This window comes from Acanthochromis polyacanthus, chromosome 18 (assembly GCF_021347895.1).
Source record: "Acanthochromis polyacanthus isolate Apoly-LR-REF ecotype Palm Island chromosome 18, KAUST_Apoly_ChrSc, whole genome shotgun sequence".
Taxonomy (NCBI): Eukaryota; Metazoa; Chordata; class Actinopteri; family Pomacentridae; genus Acanthochromis; species Acanthochromis polyacanthus.
The window spans coordinates 29,327,221-29,351,042 of record NC_067130.1 but is presented as its reverse complement, the minus strand read 5'-3'; the positions used below and the strand labels follow the sequence as shown (position 1 = coordinate 29,351,042).

Sequence of the window (23,822 nt, the reverse complement as noted above, 5' to 3'; positions counted from 1 at the left end):
AAGATCTTCTCACCATCATCACTCCACCTAACGTACAGCAAAGTTTTAGATCTCACCTTTTAAATATGAAACCACCTCTAACTTACCTCCGTCTGCCTCTTTCAGAGCACAGAGTCGAGTCTGAAGAAGAAGGCGCTGAAAAAGAAAACGAAAGCAGACAGCGCCTGGCTGAAGCCCTCTAGGAAACGAAAGAGGAGGATGAAGGCTAAAGGTGATTGTCGTCTCTGTCATCCACATGTAGTCCTCATGTTGCACCTTTCCAGGAGGAAACACCTTCTGTTGTCGGCAACATTCGCTCATTCTGAAAATACCGTTACTGTAATAGACATAAAAAGGGAAACGGATTTATTTTTTGGAAAGTTGAAGACCTGAATTTACACCTTTGCTGCAGCCTAAAGTCCTCTGAGAGCCTACAGAGTTCAAACATCCGCTTTTATTGACTAAAATAGTTTGTTTTGGTCGTAAACCTTCACATTATTGTAGCTCTGATGACATTAAAATACTTCAGATTCTTCTGTCTCCTCAAACTGATTCAGTGCAGATGAGTGTGAGCTGGTTGCACCTGCTGTAAATGACACATTTTTATTCATTAGCTGCTTGGGTGGAGATGTTTTCTCACACATAAGATCACCATTATTCTTTGAAACTGTATTTTCTGTTCTTTGTGCAACTTCTCTGGAAAACACTGAAGCATTTTCTTACCGTTTATTGTTGCTCTCCTCAGAACCGGAGGCGGTGGTTCAGCCTCAGGGTTTAGCTCCGGCCCAGCCTCATGATGACAAACAGTACACACAGATTTTCCCTCCTGAGTGCATCAACTACAACAAGCCTTCAGAAAACAAAGGTGAGCTCAGAAGAAACGAAGGAAGTCATTAAACTTGTGTGTAATCATCATGTCATGAAATTATTCATCTCAAAGAGTGACATTGTTAGGTGATTGCTCATTATTCTGGGTAGGGCTGAACATTTAAAAAAAAAAAACCTTCCTTACAAAAGTCAGTAATTATTTTAATAATCGAAACGAATGAAAGACGCAGGATTGTTTTTCTTGTGCTGATGAAACCATTTTTAACACAATTGGCTCAGTTACATTAAGAGTTTGAAGAACACATGAGGTTAAACACCAGGTTACTTGAATTAGAAATTAAATAGCAAAAAAAATAAGGACTTAATATGAACCTGCTATTCAACAATACACAAATACAAAAATTGCAACTATAAACAAACTAAATAGTGTTGGGACATGATTAATTGCGATATTTGACACAATAAGCAAAGTTTTTCAATTAAAGTAAATTTTGGTTGAGGACTGAATCGATGACATATATGTGATCTTAAACAACAAAAATGTCTGTCATTTATATTTATCTGCATTTTTCATCTGTCTACTACATTCACAGATTACTGCAAACTCAAAGTGCCAAGATAGCTATTATATTCAGCATTGTAAGACTTTTTGTAAACTCAAGCACTTTCGGTGTCATGAAAAGTGGTCTATTATGGGATGGCAACACCGTTTTCTGGTACCAGGACTGTCGTAGCTAATGTTAGCTCTGGTGCTAACAGCAACATGTTTTACATTGAGGTGATAAGAAAACTCTTTCTTCCACAATTTGCACCACGACGAGACATTTTTACAAGAAAACTTTCCACCCAAAAAGCTCAAGGCGGTCTTATCTTCCTTCACTGTTCTCTAAACTTTCTCATGCGCTGTTTCATTCAATGCATCCTCTGCATCTTCTTCACGACTTGAAAACAGACTTTAGGTTCATTACCGCCACCTACTGGGCTGGAGTGTGCATCAGTGTTACCGGTGTGAAATGAGGGAACTGAGAAAAGTGCGATTGAATGCGTTACTTCTTTTTTAATGCGTTAAAGTCCCAGCCCTAGTGTTAAATACTAAAATGAATCAGAACAGTTTAACAGCTAAGTTGAAGATTAAAAAGAAAATGCTAAAAATCAACACCTTGAAGCTAGATTAATTTAGGACCTTTTCTTTTCAGACATTTCGGCGGTGTCAGCGGTCGAGGAGGCTCAGGAGCTTCCCCTCTGCAGCTGCCGCATGGAGACTCCCAAGAGCCGAGAGATTCTCATCTTGGCCGACAGGAAGTGCATGGCCACAGAGAGCGTCGACGGACAGCTGACCCGCTGCCAGGGCGCCGTGCTGAAACACGAAATGATGCGTCCGTCCAACACCGTTCAGCTGCTGGTTCTGTGCGACGACCATCGCAACGGCATGGTGAAGCACCAGTGCTGTCCGGGCTGCGGCTTCTTCTGCAGAGCCGTGAGTACACGATTGATCGGCTTGAGGCCTCCAGCTGCAGATTAGTCGTCTGTCTCTGTGGATTAACCGGCAACTACTGTCATTCAAGATAGAATTCATCTAATACAGTCTTCTGCATTTGATTGCGGTCAGTACGTGACTTTAAATGAGGAATTTTTTTTATCTTTATTTCGAACTTGAATAAAAGGAAAAACAATACATACATATATGTATACATTTATACATATACAACCAAATTAAAAAGAATTGTAGCTGTGACAGCCTTTTTCTTTTTTGTACTGCCAGTAATCAATTCCAAAACCAGATTCTGTTTGAAAAGGGTGTGGGAAGAAGTAAAAACAACTTATCTAGTCCCACCCCTTATTCCTTATCAAAATATATCATTTGAATTCACCCTGAAGCACTGTTCAGGTCATAGCCAGTCATTTAATTAACAACAAAACAACAGCGTAATCAAAAGAATAACAGTGTAAAATACAAAATTCAAAATAAAAACAAAAATGACATCACAGGATACACAACACCCCTAATGTTGCTGATTTTACCTTTGTTTTCTATTCTTTTTCTATTCTGTATCTGTTTAATATTTCAGTTTTAAAGATGTATTTTAACCTACCTATTGTTTTACATGATTTCAGTTCATCACGTAAGTTAAATGATGCTAGTGCAGGGCTTAAAGAGTTCCGTTGCCACGACGGAATTCCGTCAGTTGGAAAAATTAAGAAAAAAAATACGTATCATAAGCGTATATTGACTGGGTGCCTCTTTTTCTGGCTTGCGTGCTTTGTCAATGAAGTTGTTTCATTCATTTGGTCTAAAATGTCATATGCGCAAGGTTACAGGCTTTGTTGTTGTCGCACCTCGTCACAATAAATCTATTCTGATAGCAAGAGTACATAGGAACTTTTATTTTGTAGGTGATGCGGGAAGTACATGTACATATTCACATAGGCTTGAATTTACAGCAGAAGAAGAGTTTCTCCGCTGTAAGGAATACATTTATCATTGCGGTTTTGAAGACATGACCTGATTCACACAATCTACAAGAACAATACAAGGTTAAAAGCACACGGGACATCAGGAGCTACTTATTCAGGCTAACTCCAGCCGGGGGAGGACAACGCGGGAGTCAGAGCGTCTCCTCGGGGTCTGTGAACCAATGCATGGAGGCTGTCCGTTTTCAGGCCCGCTCAAGTTAAAAGTCAGACTCCTAGCTAAAGGTTACATCATGTCACGGGACTCAGAGGGCTTGCCTAGGTGATGCTCAGGTCGGAGAATGTTACTGTGCCCTCAGCACATGATTGGCAGCTGGTAGGAGAGATTTGACAAGAAAACACGTTCTTTTTTTTTTAGCTAATTTAGCTAACGGCTCAGCTTAAACGACTCAGCAATTACGGACGTGCTTTTTGTGGAGGAAGGTACAGCATTGGGAAACATCGACACAGGAGTTAAAAAATAGATGGAGATGGGCATGGCTCAACGAAAAAGGGGGAAATGGCTTGCTTTATCGATTGTGGTGTAAAAAAAATTAAACAGCCAGGTGCGTGCATGTGTGTAATATGCCATAAAAAATTCAGTATGGAAGTAATGGTTAAAAAAGTCCTGGCCCGCCACCAGTCAGAACCCACACACAAGGCTGCAGTTCGTTCTCTTGAGCACACCTCACGCCTACCTGGGACCTCGGCGCTTTGAATAAACTTGTAATTTTTGTTATGCTTTTGATGCTTTATACCAACTTATGTCGATTTTAATATCAATGCTGTTTGTTATAAAGGACATTGTTCAAATTTAAATTGAGAAGAACGCACAAAGTTTCACTTAAAAAAATATTTTGAAAGTTTTCAGTCAAATGATTTTTTTTTACTTTAACCCCTGTGCTAGTGTTTTTGTAAGTGTGAACAAACAAGCGTGCTGCTAATGTGCCCTTGAGCAAGACTGTAAACCTTTGGGCAAAGCTCTTTACCTGTATCTATGTGTAAATATAAGTGAAAGGCAAGAACAAGAAATAATTGAGACTAAAGAGAATGTCATTTAACTAAAGAGGCAAATTTTCTTTCTTCTCTTAAAAAAAATCAAGCGTAGGCAAAGCTTTCATCATTTCAGGTTATAATATTAATAATAATCCTACTACTGCGACTAACTTCATTTTTGTATCACCTTTAAAATACAAACTTTGAAAGCACATTGAACAATAGACGAGCGGTCAGTCCAAACAGAAGGAGATCAACCAAGGAAGCAAAAGTGGGAAAAATAAAATTAAACTAAATAAAAGGTTTTCAAAAAAAGTTACTACAATGGCACTGGATGAAAACATGAAATGCCAAGTAAGTGAAAGAACAAGTGAAATACAATAAAATGGAGTATAAACGCAACTCTAAAAAATAGTACTAGTAATAGTAAAAAGTAAAATAAATATGTGAATAAATAAAGGGTAAACAGGAATAAAATTAAGCAAAAAAATAAAGGATAAAAAAATCAATTGGTTGATAAAAATAGATGATAAAATGATCAATTTGGATGATGATGATAGTATTAAATATTAAAATGAAACAAATAGGATAACAAGTTAAAAGATCAATGTTTAAGATGGAGAATAATAAAATGCCAAGTAAGGGAAAGAACAAGTGGAATAAAAGAAAATGGAGCATAAACACAAGGCTAAAAATAATAGTAGTAGTAAATAAATAAAAGGTAAAAGACAATAAAATAAACAAAAAGAAATAAAGTAAAAAGATTGGCTGAATATTATCCTGTAAGTCCTCGTACTGATTTATAAAAACAGTATTTTAAAACAGGCAACTTTTTCTACAAAAGATGATTATATTTGAAGCCTAATTTCAATCAGTTAGACAATAAAATAGCCAATACAAATAATAATAATGAAAATTAGGAATAGAAATAGACATGATGCATAAGCATGCCTATAAAAATTACAATACCAGCTGTTAGTCCACATACTGAATAATAAAAATAATAGTTAAAAGCTGGCAATGTTTTCTCCAATAAATTATTGTATTTGAAGCCTCATTTCAATGAATTAGATGATCTAAATAGAAAAGGTCCAGATCTGGAGAACCTTAACATTTTTTGTGAGTATTTGTTCAGAGATCTTTTTCCTGTGCAGGGGACCTTCATGGAGTGCCAACCAGACATCAGTATCTCCCACCGTTTCCATCGTGCTTGTGCCTCAATGCTCAAAGGTCAAAGCTTCTGTCCTCACTGTGGAGAAGAAGCCAGCAAGGCCAAGGAGGTAACCATCGCCAAGGCCGACACCACCTCCACCGTTCCCCCTGCAGTCGCCCACGGTCCGGCCACGCCTGGAGCCCCCGAGGGCCGAGCAGATACCACCACCGGCAGGTAAAATACCGACCGCAGCTCCATGCTTGTTTATTTTTTAAGACTAAACCGGACTGGAAGTAGAAGATGTTTTCTCCTTGGCTTTCCAGCTCTTCGTACCTGACCATCGGGGCTGAAGCCAGCGGTCGAGCCGACAGTTCGTTGTCTGTTCGTTCTGTTCAAGGACCGGATGCCTCTCCTGTTCCTGGATCTTCAAGAACTTCCTCTCTGCAGGCCACGATGGGACCAACAGCTCTGCCTACAATCCCTTCAGGAGCACCAAGAGAAACTCTGGAGAGCATCCTGGTGGCTCTCGACACAGAGAAGTACGTTTGTTTGAGTTTTACTTTCATTACTCTGCCAAGAAACGCGGCTGAGCTATGTGACCATCAGCGTACATTTGTCTGTCTGTCTGTCTGTCTGTTAGCAACATTACTAAAAAAAATGGAGTAACGGATTTGGATGAAATTTTCAGGGAAGGTCAGAAATGACACGAGGACCAGGTGATTACATTTTGACAGTGATGCACCTTATAGTCTGGATCCACAGATTTGTGGATTGCGATCCTACTACAAATTTATCGATGCAAACTTATCAGGACTTGTCCGCTGTAAATGATACAAGGAATAATTGATTAAACTGTGGGGGTGTTTCCGAGTTCCATCAATTCCTGGCGCCCGCTACATGTTTAGATCACACAATTCAGTATCTTTACATAGCGTACAGATGCATTATCCATTTAATCAAAACGTCTATACCTGAGTCATTCCATGTCAGTTCACCAAATTAAAAAAAAGTTCAGTTTCCTGTGCATATCCATGTTAATAAGTAAATCTGTAACATTTCTGGTCACAGGTGTTGTCATGTTTGGAGTAAAAAATACTTGAAAGGGTGGATTTCTGGGTTGCTTTCTTGGTACCAGTTGGTGGATCAATGTTTAAAGAGCCACAACTTGAGAAATAATGTAGGTGGAGTCCTGAAATTTTGCAGACATGTTGGTACGTACACTACCGTTCAAAAGTTTGGGGTCACGTCGCAGTTGGACACAGAACTGAAGCAACAACTATACAGTAGTAGTAGTAGTAGCTGCCATGTGGTGTTAAGATAGGATAAATACCCCACCATTCAAAAATATGGGGTCACCCAGGCAATTTTCAGGAAAACTCACACTTTTATTCATCGGCTAGTATCATTGCCCAAGGGATTTCTGAGCCTTTCAACACCATTAGCTAACACAATGTAGCATTAGAACACAGGAGTGATGGTTGCTGGAAATGTTCCTCTGTACCCCTATGGAGATATTCCATTAAAATCTGCTGTTTCCAGCTAGAATAGCCATTTACCACATTAACAATGTCTAGACTGGATTTACGATTAAGTTCATGCTATCTTCATTGAAAAAAAAAAATTTCTCTTTCAAAAATAAGGACATTTCTAAACTTTTGAATGGTAGTGTAGATATGATCTTTAATGGTGTAACACTGCTTTGATAGAATAATACAAACCACTTATTAGTAAGCAAATTTGGTTAAAAAAATCCAATGTTTCTGTCTACTCTGGTATTCTACCAACCATAAAACCTTTGTTTTCCATCCAAAGATGTTCATTTTCTTTCATGTGATTGGCACCAACAGCATTTTTCTGTACATATCAATGAGCCTGCAACATTTCAGGACTGCAGCTACATTATTTTACAAGTTATGGCACTGAAAAATAAAGGTTTTATGCATGGTACATTTACATTTTTTTTTAAACCAAATTTGCACCATCATATAACTGGATTGTATTTTTCTCTCAAAGTATGATTGTACCATTAGAGACTGTATATACATATCAATAAGTCTGCCAAATTTCAAGAGTCTGGCTACATTAGTTTTCAAATCATAGCACTTCAAGCACTGCTCCGTAGAAGAAAACAACAGAAAATCAACATGACTCCACGTAGTGTTACCAGTGAGCCCAGACTGTACACATGGTCAGCTTAAAATAAAAACGGTCAAATTGAAGATGGTTGGGTGTCAGCATTAACCCGCGGTTAAGACAGAATCTTCTTTCTTGTGCTTACTTTGAACAGGCCCAAGAAGCTGCGTTTTCACCCCAAACAACTTTACCTCTCGGCCAAACAGGGAGAGCTGAAGAAAGTCCTGCTAATGTTGGGTATGTACAGCCCCATTCAATCTGTTTATGAATGTGTCAGGTTTCTGCACCTCTTTTCATCCTCTAGTTCCCCACAGATATGCCGTTTTACTTTCATTTTAAAACCAAGTGTTGTTTGTAATGACATTATTTCCTTCCTTTACCTTCCAGTGGACGGTATCGACCCTAATTTTAAGATGGAGTCTCAGAACAAACGCACACCGCTGCATGCAGCAGCTGAGGGAGGACACAAAGACATCTGCCACATGCTCGTACAAGTAAGATTAGACTTCACGCCTGCTTTGAAAAATGGCAGATTTGTTGGTGACCCTTGTTGGTTGTTTAATAGAAGTTTACAGAAGTTGTGTGATGTTTCAGGCCGGTGCAAACTTGGACATGTGTGATGAAGACCAGCGGACTCCACTGATGGAGGCCTGTGAGAACAACCACATGGAGGTGGTTCTGTACCTGCTGAGGGCTGGAGCCAGCGCCACGCACAAGGTACACCTGCAGAAAGCTTCTCTGAGAGTCTGAGAAGTTTCCATCAAGCAGCCAGTTTATTTATTTTAGCTGGAACAAAAGAAGCAAAATTGAATTTGAAAGAAATCATATTGGATTCTTTGCCAAGAAACTTTCAGAAGTGGCCGATGTTTTTACCACGTGCATGCATTTATATTTGGAACATGTTCATCTTAAAACTTGAACTGGTCAATAATCAGATTATCTGCTGCTTTCAGGACGTTGAAGGGTTCACGTGTCTCCACCTAGCTGCAAAGTCTGGACATTACAAGATTGTTGAGCACCTTCTGTCCACCGGACTGATCGACATAAACTGTCAGGTCAGGACAATTCCATATTTTTTCTTTCAAAAGAGGAGAAAGGGCTACAATAATTAAATAAAAAGCTCAGCATTTTGGGACAAATGCTGGCATGAAAGTCAAAAGCCCTGTAGCGCCTTGTGCATTAATTAAAGAGCTAACCCTAGCCATCATGTAATTAGCTTAGCTTAGCAGTAAGAAGCAGGGGAAATCAAATAGCCTGTCTCTTTTCAAACTTAACATACTGCATCTCTTTTATTTAATTTGTGATCTATTAAACAAAAGTAAGGATTTATTTCACTTTGTTGATGTCACCATGAGGTTAAACCAAGGTAAGATCAGCCTTTACTAATCCATCAATGGGGGGATTTGTAGTGGAACAGCATCAAAATAGACAATACAAATACGACGTAAGAAAATAAAAATAAGCACAAATACACATTAGTATAAGATTCCTCCATATGTGGACATTCAGATGATGCACATAAATGTTTTCTGTGTTGTTTTTTGAGCAAATATTGGTGCAGAAATGTATAAAAAAATGAACTCTGTATAAATCTTTGTACATCCTTTCCGTTAATGTGACGGCATCCAGTTCAGACTTCAAGTGTTAAATAAATTATGACTAAATCTGATCTAGTGAGATTAGAAGCGACTCAGATTAACAAAAACGCAGGAAAAAGAGGGGAAAAGTCCTCCTCATCCCACCACTTCATGTTTACTGTGCACATTTAAGATCTTCTCATCTGAATGTCAACAAGGAAGCAGATGAGCATATTTCCCAGAAGGACAAACTATTTCTTTCATGTCTTGCATTGATTGAAGGAATTTATAAGTAACATAATGTATTTTCAAGATACAGAACCAGATCTTTGGTCTGAGGTCTGTTACAGTAGATGCTCTCAACAAAAATGGTCAAAATCCTTTAGTGAAAATTGATGTTCATAAGATTAAAATTTCCATCTGGTGCAGGTTCACATTCAGGTTACATTCCAGTCAGTTCATATATTTAGTTATTTGCTCTGAGAAATCAGACAAAAATAATTAAATTTGATTGAAAAGTGTCTCTTTTTGCAGCAATGACTGCTTTCATAAGGGTTAACAATAATTAATTTGTTGTATGTTGGATATGGTTTATATGCTTTCATTAAATAAATCAATTACCCTGGTTTAGGTTCATGCTTTTCATTTATTACTTTATTTCTTTTTCTTTCTTTTTTTTTACTGCAGAGCACTTAATTTAAAAAGAGCTCAATAAATAAAATTCTTCTTCTTTTTTTTTTGACCAAATCTACTTTGATGCCAGTGAATTAGCTTTAGCCAGCTGTGAGTTTTGCAGAGGTAGGAGGAAGGACTGCATTATGTCTGATGTGAGCTGTCTGACCTTGCTGTAAATAGAGAACCATCAGTAAATCTGTGATGCAGTGACCCAGCATCTCCTTGGATGATCCTTTGCACCAAAAGTGTAAAAGTACTTAAAGGACCCACATGCTGAAAATCCATTTTTATTGTGTTTTTTCGTGTCTTAAAACCTGGAGGTGTAAAATAAGACCTGTGATAATATACATGCCCTTACAGTTGCTATTCCTCTAGACCCTACTCAACTAGCTGGTCAAAATTCTGTTCTTTTGGTACGTAGGAAAAGAGAAAGCAATAGTAGTCGAGCTAAAACATGGTCTAATCCTGCTTCCTCATTGTAATCTGTTTGCAAGGTGAACCACTCAGAGTAAACAGTAAGACTGATTACTGAGAATATGGCATTTTTAGTAAAATTTGACAAAAAACAACATAAGATAGTTGAACTTGATCATTAACATTTCTAACGCAACGTTTTACTGTCTTTTGTCACTTGTTCATGTCATTTCTAGTCAGAAGAAACCTTCCTGATCGAATATAAATATCACCATGAATCAAATTTTGGCTTTGCTATGAATAATTTAGGGCTTAACTGTATGAGACTGGAGCTGGTTGGACAACCTGGACAAGAATAACGAGGCTAAATAACTCCAGCCAAGAGTGTCTGTAGGCCGTATTGAATAACGTTCTTTGTGTAGACGGCATCAGTCCACCTGGTTTATTTACTTTCTTTGTGTTGCTTCTGCTAACTCTGAAAAGTCTCAGCTAGAAGCAAAGCTCAACAAATGTTCTGCTGTTGGCTGCCAGAGTGAACACGAGAGTCTTCATGCACTCCCAGCATCTGATGAACTGAAAACACAGTTGATTAATTATATTTTTGAAGGCAATGTCCCCACAACAATTAGAAAAACCCTAGTGTTAACAAATAGCATGGCTAATGTCAGCATTAGCTTTGATCATTTGCCCACAGGTCAAAATTCTGTTGAAACTGCAAAGCTGAAAAACAATCAGAAGTAGTAGAAACTATAAGAGCAATCTGAAACCAATGAAAAAGGACTATGAGTTCCTATGTTTTCATATTGCCTGTTATTCTTCTGTGCATTCTAAGCTCAGCTGATGTGTACATCTGTTAGCTTCTCTCCTGCTCTCTGTGCTCACAAAAGTACATTTTAATAGAAGTGAATTCCCAATTCAGCTGTTTATTTACATATTTCACTGTTTTGGTTGTTAGATAATTGGAATGAATTTGAAATAGTGACAAACGCAGCTATTTAAGAGTAGATGTTAACTGGCGGTAACTTTTAGAGACATTTCCAATCCTTTGCTCTGCACTGCAAAATACTGATGATGATGAACTGCAGTGCTGTTGTTAGTCACCCAACACAGGTTACAAACAATATCAGTGGTATGAATTCTGTCATATTTCCATGTAAAGTGATCACTCAGAGAGAAAGTTAGAAGTGATAGAAAGTGCTGGTCTTACACACTCATTCACCTCTGTGTTAGCCATGTTGTCTGATGCAGAGAGAGTTTTCTTCCTGAAGGAGGCGGGGACAGCAGCAGCTCAATTGCATTTAAAGCCACAAAATCTAAAGCAGTCTGTTTAGAGCAGGACTGCAACCTGGAGTTATACAGTAGCTGCTCAATAATCCAATTTTGCAGTATTCTGGGATGAAAATTTGAAAGACATTTTTGGGGAATGTGTGTGACTTTTAATAATTTGCTGAAAAGATGGTTGTCACTGAGGACTTGAAAGTAAAAACTGTTTCTGACTTTCAAGGTTTTGCCGGGAGTCACCTGTGTGTTGTTCTGTTTGACTTGGACTGAATTTGTGCTTCATTTTTCCACAGGATGACGGCGGTTGGACGGCCATGATCTGGGCCACGGAGTACAAACACGCTAACCAGGTGAAGCTGCTTCTCACCAAAGGAGCTGACATCAGCATCAGGGACAAGGTCGGTTTAGAAGTCTGTTTATTCTGCGTGCTTTGTAGAAGAATGAAACAGCGTGTCATTGTTGGTTAATGTTATTTACCGTTCTAGGAAGAGAACATCTGCCTGCACTGGGCAGCGTTCTCCGGCAGCGTGGAGATCGCCGAGCTGCTGCTGGACGCCAACTGTAATCTGCAGGTCGTCAACATCCACGGAGACTCTCCTCTGCACATCGCTGCTCGGGAGAATCGCCTCGACTGTGTCACGTGAGTCACCAGCTGCAGGAAATAAAACGACGACACTGAATAACTGGCTTCTTCTTCTTTTTTTTTTTTACCTTCAGTTAACAACAAGAGGACTGACTCATGAAGAAGAGGGCTATTGTTGCCAATTGGTAAAATGTGTGGGTTTTTTATTTTTTGTCTCCTCAGGCTTTTCCTGAATCGAGGAGCGGATGTGTTTCTGAAGAACCGAGAGGGAGAAACTCCTCCGGACTGCTGCAGCCACAACTCGAAGGCCTGGGCAGCCCTGCAGGCCAACAGGAAGGAGAGGGACGCCAAGAACAGCAGGCACAGTCAAGCTGGAGAAAAGCTCCTTCACAGGTTGAAATTACACCGAGCAAAGCCGGCATTCAGAGCACAAATAGCAGCGTTAAAAATGCACCGGAGTTCTGTTGGGGTGCCAGGTAGCAGAGGATAGAGGTTTTCAGGATGTTTTTATGAGATGAGATAAAATAGATATAAGAATTTCCCAAAGGAGATTCTTATGCAGATATTGCTAAAAAAAAAACTAAATGGCATAAGAAATGGAGTGACTGTAAAGTAGAAAAGTACAAAAAATACTGAAATTAAATAAGTCAGCTAAAATGAGGCTGGAATAGATCAGTTAAAATCAATACTTGCAATTAAACTGAGGTAATAAGTAGAGATAGAACGATTACCGGTCTGGCTGATATTTGGCATTTTTCCGATTGTTGGTATTGGTACGTTATTAACTGATTATCTACAAATTTAAATGCACTACTTCAGGTCTGATCAGCCTCCTCTCTCTGTTTTTAATCACTCTGTGGTCTCAGAAATGTCTCTCAAGCGGAAACTAAACAAACACAAACCAGGACATTAGCTTTTCTCACAGTGGCTATGCTAACGGCTAGCGGCTAAGTTAGAAGGCAGCCACAGATTAACCTGAAATGGAGTCTGGAAAACAGTGATTACTCTGTCATAGAAAGCAGCAGAGTTGTGTGATGATTAGCGTATGTTTTTCCTTCTGTTAATCTGTCTTTCTGTCCATGCACGACATTACTCAAAAACAGACAACCGGATTTGGATGAAATTTTCAGGGAAGGTCAGAAATGACACAAGGACCACCTCATTAGATTTTGGCAGTGATGTGGCTGAAAGTCTGGATCCATGGATTTGTTACAGATTTCCGTATCATTGCAAGACAGCGTCACTGTAACCATGACAACAAGTGAACACTACATCAGCTGCCTGCTGATGATCACATGATTGTGATACTACTACAAATCCACCGCTGTGGACTTATCAGGACTTATCCGTCAGAAATGATACAACTGAGCAGCATTGGCCGAGTAATGTACTCTCTGAGTGCTTTTCTTGTTACTGTTTTAAGATCTAGACCTTAGCGGACAATGAAAGCGATCAAACAGTGAATTATTAAGAAAATGGAGAACTGCAGGCGACAAACTGATCAATCTCAGTCAAGAGCGTTTTACACATTTAGTTATAGCTACCCGTATTAATGAAGAGGTCTAGTTATGAATGACAGGTTCTCTGCTGTTAAATGCTGTTAAAACATTACATCTAATGTACATCAGTTCCAAATATTGGTTATTCTTGATTACCAATAATTGGCATCAGAGTATTGATCGATCCCCAATAATAAGGAATTAGACTTAGATGACTTTATTAATCCACCAAGGGAAATTAAATTGTTACAGCAGCATGGATATTCAATAAAAAGGTAAACGGTTGTCCTGTGGTTTACTAAACCACAGGACAACACAAAATGTTAGGGTTTAAAGTAGAGGTGAAATAAAATAAAAATAAAGTGAAATAAGATAAAAAAATATATATATATATAATGTTGAAAAATTTACTTTATTTTCTGATTTTTAAAGATATATCACACATAATGAAATATCGCACCTGAAAAATAAGATGAAAATGAAATCATGTAAGTTATACTGACAGTGTTCTACATGAAAGTGAAATATTGCAGCTGAGAAATGAAAATATTAAATGCTACACAAGATATTAAATTGATAACTGATATTACAAACTACTGATGCCTACATCTGACAGTTAAAGGCCAACCAGTACCCTTTTAGCCTCTTTTGTTTCTTATTTTCTTACCTTCAAACCCCGACAGCCTCTGACTGGTGTGTTTCATCCACAGTGACATTGCTTTAGGCCAGGAGCGAGTTCCCATCCCTTGTGTGAACGCCGTCGACAGTGAACCGTACCCAGAAGACTACAAATACATCCCAGAAAACTGTGTCACGTCCCCGATGAATATTGACAGGAACATCACACACTTGCAAGTGAGTTGAAAGCCGTCGTCATCGTGCATTTTGAAGGGAATAAAGGATTTCTGCAGTGTGAAGTGACCGCGTTTTTTTTTCTCTATCAGTATTGCATCTGTAAAGAAGACTGTTCTGCAAGTATCTGCATGTGTGGACAGCTCAGTCTGCGCTGCTGGTATGACAAGGTGAGGAGAACTATCCGACCAAGTAAATGTGTATGCAGCTCCATTTAGTGCCCATAAAACCTGATATTACAAGTGTATTTTGTCACGTTTAGACTGGTTGCCTTCTACCTGAATTCTGCCGTGAAGAGCCTCCTCTCATCTTCGAGTGCAACCATGCATGCTCCTGTTGGAGGACCTGCAAGAACAGAGTGGTACAAAATGGACTCAGGTATTTGCATAATTTAAAAAAAACTCATCTGTACTTATCTGTAGAGGTTCTGCCTGTCAAGTTATGTATCTCAGACAGTCTTAGAAACTCTTGTGGTAGGAAGCGCTGCAGAAAAACCCAGCCTACAGGGCCTTATGGGGTTGTAGTGCAGTTTGGTACCTCCTTTGTGAAGGTAAGCAGCAGCTCTAGTGATGTTAAAATATACTGTGGATCTTCCAGGACCAGACTTCAGCTCTTCAGGACCAGTAAGAAAGGCTGGGGTGTCCGGACGCTGCAGGACATACCGCAGGGGACCTTTATATGCGAGTAAGTCAAACACCGACGGCTTGAATTTCATTTTTCTCGACATAGGTTCTGTTGTTGTGTCAGCAAAAACAAAATAAATAGAAAACTATTAGCCACAATATTAAAACGACTGACAGATGAAGTGAATAACTTAATTTATCAGAGCGACACTACCGTTCAAAAGTTTGGGGTCACTTAGAAATATCTTTATTTTTGAAAGAAAAGTTTTTTTTCCCCAATGAAGATACCATTAAATTAATCAGAAATCCAGTCTAGACATTGTTAATGTGGTAAATGACTATTCTAGCTGCAAACGTCTGATTTTTAATGGAATATCTCCATAGGGGTACAGAGGAACATTTCCAGGAACCATCACTCCTGTGTTCTAATGCTACATTGTGTTAGCTATTATGCAATTACGTTAGCACATGAATAAAAGTGTGAGTTTTCATGCGTTTGAGTGACCCCAAACTTTTGGATGGCAGTGTACATGTGAGAAGATTATTTCAAAAAGACTTTCATTGGACCCTAAGTTCTTTCTACTTGGCCTGTATCCAAACAAACGTAACTATCAAAAAGAACGAGCAAATATTGATGAATGTCGGGTTTTAAATGCTACAAAGGTGATAGCTCTGTTCTTGGGAAAAAAAAAAACAATCTCACATTGGATAAAACAAAATGAAGGGTTTGGAAGCAGAGTGGTCTAACTCACTTTCTTTTGTTTTTGAGAAAGTGTAGCGTTTTCAAGAATGATCTAACATTGGAAGTGCCACTGTATTACTGTATTTAGGTTGTATGTTAGACCATTTTGCCACTAACACCAAGGAAACCTACATTCGTGTGGCTATTACTTTGACACCTACCACCTACATGAGCATTGTTGCACACCGCCTACATCCTGTCTTAATTTGCAACGCTATTCTGCGAACATTGTTCAGGAGTGGTTTGAGGAACATGACCAAGAGTTCAAGGTGTTGTTAGAACATTTTGCCACTAACATCTAGACCATAAAATTAAAAAAAATGGCGGTTAGACGACTCTTCTTCTAACCCCCTCAATTGATGGTGAGCCTTCCAGTGGAGAGAGTGAATTATTATACTGAAAGACCATCAGAAAGACCCTTTGTGAGGAATTTGGCAGGCTTTGGGTTGAGTTGTACTGATGAATAACTTGGTTGTAAGAGAGGAGAATGTCATCTTTTTTGTGTTTTATTCTTTCTTGTAGTTGTTTTTTGTTTTTCTTCTAGTATGATTGCTAAAAATAAAGATATTGTCAAGGAAAGAAATTGCACCTGTCAAGAAGTGGGATACATTAGGCAGCCAGTGAAGAGTGTTTTTGATGTATAGTTGTTGGAAGCATGAAGACATGAACTGGTAGTCTCTTCACCACCAAAAGCATGAACAAGGGGACTGGATCATCAGGATTGGACCATGGAGCAATGGAAGAAGGTGGTCTGATCTGATGAATCACATTTTCTTTTGCATCATGTGGATATCCAGGAGCGTTAGCATCATTTACTCTGGGACGAAATGGCAGAAGCTGGAAATTATCTTGACATTTTCCAAGGAAACCTACATTCGTGTGGATGTTACTTTGACACCTACCACCTACATGAGCATTGTTGCACACCGCCTACATCCTGTCTTAATTTGCAACGCTATTCTGCAAACATTGTTCAGGAGTGGTTTGAGGAACATGACCAAGAGTTCAAGGTGTTGACTTCAGCCTCCAAATTCTCCACATTCAATTCCAGTGGGGCTGTACTGGAAAACAAGTCTGATCCAAGGAGACTCCACCTTTCAACTTCCAAGACTCAGATGACCTGTTGCAATGTTTAGGTGTCTGATACCTCACAACGCCTAAAGAGATCTGTAGAATCCAGACTTCAATGGGTCTGAAATGCTGGTTTTAATGTTGTGGCTGATTGGTGTATTATAATGTGATTTGACAGCTTCTCCATAGGAATTACCCACAAAAGAGCAGAATCTAATACATTGTTGCAGACTAATTAAAAAAAAAAAAAGACTTAACATGGAAGTGTGTTGTATGAGTTTTACCCCCAGTTTCAAAACCTTCTATCTTCCAGCTCCTGTTGATGCGGCTCAGACTGTGAATGCATCATAATTATACTTGCTGCGTTATCGTGTTTGGAAGCGCTGCCAGTTAATTTACAGTTTTGTGTTGGAGAATACAAATCCGCTCCATTTAATCTCCGTTTAAGCTGTCTTCAGTATCAAAGGTCCTGATCTTAACATTGTCGACTAAATAAAACAGTTTTTTATCTTAACTTGCATGTGTCGACAAATGATTCATGATTGATGAATGTGTGTGCAGTGTCTTCTATTTAATTAAAAATAAATTTTTTGGGTTGAATATTAAAATATTTCAGACGGCTTTACATGCAGCAGCGTGAAATCTTTCAAGTTCGGTATCTCAGACGTGCAGTCTCCCCAAACAAAACCTTATAATTCCGTGTTTGTGACATGTGACGGCATTCGTATTAAAATGTTTACAGCTGCTGACAGGTCATCTGCCTCTGAACAGGTACGTAGGTGAGATCATCTCTGAAGCAGAAGCAGAGATGAGGCAAAACGACGCCTACCTGTTCAGCCTGGATGATAAGGTGACGTATAAACGGCAACTTCTGAAAAAGTTCAACAACTACTTCGTAAATAGATGTGAATTGTAAAATAATTAAAAAGCGACTTTAACATTGTCTTACCTGTTCATTTGAAGCTTATCTTTTCATTTGTTTCCCCTCCCAGCCACAAGACATGTACTGCATCGACGCCCGTTTCTATGGCAACATCAGCCGCTTCCTCAACCACATGTGCGAGCCCAACCTGTTCGCCTGTCGAGTTTTCACGACGCACCAGGACCTTCGATTCCCACACATTGCCTTCTTTGCCAGTGAAAACATCAAGGCTGGAGAAGAGCTCGGGTGGGTCTAGTATTTATTTTGTGCCACTCGGATGTCGTGTGTTTGTTCCTTTTCACAACCAGAATCCATGTGTTTTGAGTCCAATATCAGTATAAGAGAGTTCAAGAAATGCACTGATAGCACAATAAATTATATTTAATTTTCATCTGATGGAAATTGTTGGCTTTGTTGAAAAATTTGGACAAACCAGCATTTGATTCTCCTTGAAACTGTGTCTCCAGATAGAGGTGTTGAACTTTTTGGTCGTTCACTGAACAATTTTACTATCAAATGTGATATTTTACTGTGGGAAAAAATGAGCACCTTAGAAGATCGTATTGAACCTTTAAGCTTAAATAACTTCTTGTAGTTGTATGACATAATTCTAACATTCCTAACATTGAAGGAATATTAACATTAAATAATCAAAAATGGAGAAGCAGCTGGTTCTCTGTTTGATGTGATGTGTTGTTCATGATGTAAATTGACCTTGAATAGCTTAAGTAAACAGTAATAATTCAGATTTAGAGGTAAAGACCTCCATATCAGGGTGGGAAAGTAACATCAGATAAATTCTGGTATAATATTTAAGAGGATGATGGACTTTAAATCCAAAAAATCTTTAATTATAATTAATGCATTTGTAAAAATATCATGTTTATTTTCTACCCTGTGCTAAACACTTTATGCTCTAGAGTTGTTACAAACCAACACTGGTAAATGTTGAAATCTTTGTTCTTCGTTCCCAAAGTGTCATTCTACATCACACTAATTTAGTCCAAATCCATGCAGATTTTAACCTTTCTTGCTCTGTGAGACTTTCTATAAACCTGCCAGTATTTTTTTCCCCCATCTCTGCAACTGCTATAAAGGCATATTTTGTATATTCTCCTTGTAAAAATCAGCTTTTTTTCATCCTCCTCTCTCAGATTTAACTATGGCGACCACTTCTGGGAAGTCAAAAGCAAGACGTTCAGCTGTGAATGTGGCTCCTCCAAGTGTAAATACTCGGCGGTGGCCTTGGCGTCGCTGCAGGCCGACAGCACACCGGAGGAGCAGCAACAGCCCAGCGCATCGCCTGACACCAGCTCTTCCAACAGCCCCTCCAGTCCTTCCTAAAACGCTCCCACCACGATGCCCGTCCCCATCCTCCTTCTGAAACTTTTATCGATGAACTTCTTGTACTGTATCTCCACTTCTGATTAAAACCATGGACCACCGACCGTCATGAGAACCTGTAAAAAACTTTGTTACACCGAACCAGATGCACAATCCAATCCTGGAAGAACTTTCTGCTCCGTTATTCCACCGTCTGTAACGTGAACAGCAGAGGGCAGCGACGCCATGCACAGCAAACACCACAGAGACACTAACGGACAGTCTTTACATTTCATACGCAACTTTGCTGGGAAGGAGGACTGTGCATTTTGTCTTTTTTTGTTTGTCTTTTAAATGTAATTGGTTGACCTATTTAAGTGGCTTTTTGTAAGAGTCATGATCGAGGAATTTGGGGTCGTGGATTAGGGTTTTGTTGTCTTTTGCGAAGACAACCTCAACTTTCTTGACCTTTGCGGTCATTTACCATGAACCATTCCAGCAAAATTAGCTGATAAATTAAGTTGCCACTTTTTCGTGTCATTTCATCTGTCTTGTAGTGTTTGAAAGAAAGCGTCCCGATGAATTATCTAACATGTAAAGGACAAAGAAGTGGAGCAAAAAGTGGACAGTTTTTTTTTTTTTAAAGTGAGTATAGATCACCTAGTAGAAAGATGCTGAACCATTCCTCAAAGATGAGGCGTTTCTAGTCTGAATAAATTGGCGGATCTTTTTATTGCGCATGTTTAAGGGGATTGAAATGTGTCACATACTTTGCCACAGTGGTGGAGGAATCAATGAAACTGAAAATGAGTAAGAAAAAAAAAACAAACCAAGAAAATGGTGCTGACAAAAGGTTTTTACTTTTGTTCTCATTTTTATTACCCAAGTGAACATAGTTTGTAAAATAAGAGAATGTTTTTAAGTTTTTTATGTTTAATTTTTGTCTCCAGTTTTCTAATCATAGTTACAGTAGCTAGATTTTAATTTTGTTTCATGATTTTGCCGACAAAAGCCAACCCGTCATTTTAAATGTTGTTAGTAAAGCAGTGACTGTTGTGCAAAGTCTTGAAAGGTATAAATGAAAAAAAAGGTTATAAAAATGCACTTCCATTACGTTCTGTTACATATTTCTGGACCGTGAACCATCCATCTGATTGGTTGTATCTTTTTCAATAAATTTAATACTAATGCATTTATCCTGATCCGTCTACTCGCTGCAGTCTGCATGACTTCAAACCCGTCTGCCACGATGTTAAGTGAAAGGGCTGGATTTAAATATCACGTCTCCTCCTCTGCTCTTTCATTTTGCAGGAATTCTTCATATCCAGGGAGATATTGCTTCTTAGCTCCTTATCTTGTCAACGGCAGACGCATTACTGAAAGATCCTCAAATTGAAGCCTGCTGTCGGTTTGACCCCGAACGAACCGAGCGGTGGCCCACTTTTGACGGACGGACTCAGGTCCCGGCTCTGAAATATTCAAAGAGCTGCGGCATCGGAGCGGCTGACGCTTCCCACTCTGGGCTCGCTTTAATTAATTCAGGTTTTTAAAGCCTCTCGTTTGTGCTGTGATTTCTGGAGAGCTTTTCATACGCCGAGGAAGCCTCAGAGCACTTTAGAAAGGAGAAATTTAAGAATTAAAAAGATGCTTTGTTAAAACACTCATTGTTAGAGGTGCTACACTCCTACTTAGTATCTTTTCACGACGATACGAGTAGAGAATGACTGATCTGCCTCATATTTCAGTGTCGCCTGTTAAAATGTGATAACTAACACTTGTTCCTGTATATTTTCCAGAATAACACTGTGTTCGCCTCAGATCTCCAGGTATCCCACACAGTATAGAATTCGACTTTAGTAGTTTCAAGGTCTGCATAAGTATGGAAAAATTAAAAGAACACAGAAAAGTACGTTTTCAGACTACTGTCACTATCCTGCTTTTTAAAATACATTTACAATTTCAAAAAATATATTGACCATACATTTGGCAGAAAGACGGTGTGAGAGGACGAGCTACAGTGCGATTAAGGAATGACTAGAGAAAGAACCACAGACTTCATAGAGCTGCATGTTTTTACAAGAAGCAACCAGGATAAGTTGCTTCAATGCCATTTTGACGCATAAAACTATTTTTAATGGGGAAAAACTTCTGAAATATCTAACTTCAATGCGTAGAGATGAGTTTTTAAGGATTAAATCAACAACTGGAAAAGGACTTTAAAGCTGCTGTCCGGAGTTTCCGTTTGTTTTCAATTTATGTATCATTTTTTAACAAAGCTTAAATGTGTTAGTCTAGCTCGATACTATAATATAAAGTTAGTATAACGCGATATGAAAATTTATTCCTGAGCTCTGCCTTCCTCTCATAGACCCCCATGTTATTCCAAAAAGCGCCGGTCGCTGCCGACCAATCAAGTTCGAGCTTCAGCTTTGTCATGCTGTCAATCAACGGTTACGCGCACAGCAAGCAAGCCCATGCAGAGGTGGGCGAGCTACGCACTACGCAACCGCGCGCACATTTGTTTTGCTTGTGGAGGAGAGAGCATCAGGGCTCAGCAACTTCCAGAAAAGTTACCAATCCCACGGCTTGTCAGGCCAAGAGACTGCAGGACGTTTTTTGGCTCGGGGTGCTCGCGTCGCTCCCCGACCACGGCCTCCATAGCCCGCCTGACGGCTTCGTTTAGATGCCCGACCTCTGGAGGAAGATGTTGGGGCGTCTGGGACATACTCTTCGTCAGAGGAGTCATGCAATTCTGAACTCTAGATAGAAATAAATAAACAATCTAACACATATACACGCGTAAATGCACTAAGTTTGATAAACAACGTCATCGAGAGGGATACACGAGTGTAATCACATATTGAAACTTTACTCGTTCGTCCTAGCAGATTCATGTTATTTTGGTATTAGGACAAGTTAGACTCAATACAGCATTCTAACGTAATTCCTTTATTATTTACTAAATGTACTAAATGCAGAAGAGGGGAAAACAGCAAAACAGGCAAGATGCTGCAGCACTCCGGGCACTCCTCTCATGTACTGCGCGCGTGCACAAATAAAGGGGCGAAATCAGAGGGTGGGACCAACAGCGTTTTGGGAGACGCTGCGATTCAAACTCCGGACAGCAGCTTTAACATGAGATGTTAATAAACAGTTAGAATCTACAAAGCTGGAGATGAGATGCTTTCAATAGGACTAAATGAGAGGCTAGAAACTGTGGGGCTTCTCTTTGCCACAGCTGCGATTTTTAGCATTCCATTAACAACGAAAGTGTTAATATGCTGCAAGGAATGTTAACACATGTTTAGCGTGGTGAGATTTAGCAGTAAATACAAAGCAAAGCTGATGGGAATGGGAAGTCATTCAATTATCAACAGCTCAGCAGCTCAGAAACCAAAGTAGGCTAACAGTATGCAATTTTGACCTGGAAAAAAGTCATGTATTTAAAATTCTTCTACAGTTATCGACTAAATCCCTAAAAACTCATCTCTGTGCATCAAACTCACATATTTAGATGGTTTTTCCATGAAAATAATCGATTTAAACCTTTAAATGCTTCGATGTCTTCGCTACTTGGTGCAGCTTGAGCGCACCAGCTCACTTAAAATTCCACCAAAACACAGTAAAACTAGAGTAGATCATGGCAAGTTATAATATTAGAGTAATTTAGCCATACATGTTCGAATAATGAAGGATAGTGAAACAGGAAGTCCCACGATGCAAGTTGACAGGATTGGTTTCTTAAGCATGAAATCGTACAAGTCTGAAGTCTGTTTTGGAGACAATCAATGCTAAATGATGGCGTTTTCTGCTTATTTTGCTAGTGGTGCTGCACCTGAGAGTGTGTTTCGGCCTATGGATGTGATGAGGGCCGGACTGTGATCACGTATGTAAAGTTTGAGGCAGATTGGAGCATGTACAGGCTACATATGCAGCACTTCCTGTGCCATGCTGAATTGTTGAAATTTCACCAGTCGCAATTTCCACGCCCTCAGACTTTTCTGGGATATTAAAAACATCATACCAACATGTTAGCTATGCAAAAAGACTTGACTTGCTCCACAGGGGAGTCAAGCTAACACTATGGTGGAAAATGTGTTTTCATAAAATCAAAATAAGATCTTTTTTAGAGTGCTAGAAATACTAAAAATGTGTAATATTTCCCCCCATGAGCATGCATTACAAGCTTAATCTGCTCACTAACAACTAGGACAACCACAGCTGTCGGATAAATGTAAACTCGAGGAGTAAAAACTATCATATTTCCCTCTGAAGCTGAGGAGAAACTTCAAATAAAGTACAATCCTGTAACAGTCTACTCAAGTCTTTCCCAGTCTGCAGCTAAACTCCACCAAACAGAGAAATTAGCCTGATCAGCTGCTGTCATACAAAAAACCCCAGTGGATTTGGATGTAAAATGTCCGCTGTAGCAGCAGGAAGTGAGCGGCCGTGCATCTCCAGGCCCTTTTAGGTCTCGTAAACCAGCCGATGATTGCTCCCTTCCTGATTACCAGGGTGGACAGCGAAAACAAAGTCGATAATTGAATCAGAGAAATTTTTCCCTGAGCATCGAAGACGGCTGGTCTGATAACAGGCTTCTTTACTGGCAGGACAGGAAGCAGCCTTTCCGCATTCCAAGGCGGGAAAAAACTTTTTCTGTGCCCCAGTCTGGTGCCACAGGTTCCTCCAGTCAGTTTGCAGACCCACATGAAGAGTGTGA

At 39.3% G+C, this 23,822-nt stretch overlaps 1 protein-coding gene across 2 annotated transcripts in view; it reads left to right on the top strand.

Moving 5' to 3' along the window:
- ehmt1b (euchromatic histone-lysine N-methyltransferase 1b) overlaps positions 1-20,294 on the top strand; it is a 40,170-nt gene extending 19,876 nt beyond the window's left edge. For both annotated transcript variants that reach the window (XM_051938181.1, XM_022208193.2), the window contains exons 8-26: positions 106-211; positions 725-844; positions 2,004-2,284; positions 5,409-5,641; positions 5,731-5,946; positions 7,695-7,777; positions 7,928-8,034; positions 8,135-8,257; positions 8,494-8,595; positions 11,781-11,885; positions 11,973-12,127; positions 12,293-12,463; positions 14,280-14,424; positions 14,514-14,591; positions 14,684-14,799; positions 15,019-15,105; positions 17,629-17,707; positions 17,850-18,025; positions 18,934-20,294. In XM_051938181.1, coding sequence (XP_051794141.1) covers positions 106-211; positions 725-844; positions 2,004-2,284; positions 5,409-5,641; positions 5,731-5,946; positions 7,695-7,777; positions 7,928-8,034; positions 8,135-8,257; positions 8,494-8,595; positions 11,781-11,885; positions 11,973-12,127; positions 12,293-12,463; positions 14,280-14,424; positions 14,514-14,591; positions 14,684-14,799; positions 15,019-15,105; positions 17,629-17,707; positions 17,850-18,025; positions 18,934-19,123 — 2,673 coding nt within the window. In that variant the 3' untranslated portion in view covers positions 19,124-20,294. The remainder of the gene's footprint in view (positions 1-105; positions 212-724; positions 845-2,003; positions 2,285-5,408; positions 5,642-5,730; positions 5,947-7,694; positions 7,778-7,927; positions 8,035-8,134; positions 8,258-8,493; positions 8,596-11,780; positions 11,886-11,972; positions 12,128-12,292; positions 12,464-14,279; positions 14,425-14,513; positions 14,592-14,683; positions 14,800-15,018; positions 15,106-17,628; positions 17,708-17,849; positions 18,026-18,933) is intronic.
- Positions 20,295-23,822: the final 3,528 nt, after the last annotated feature.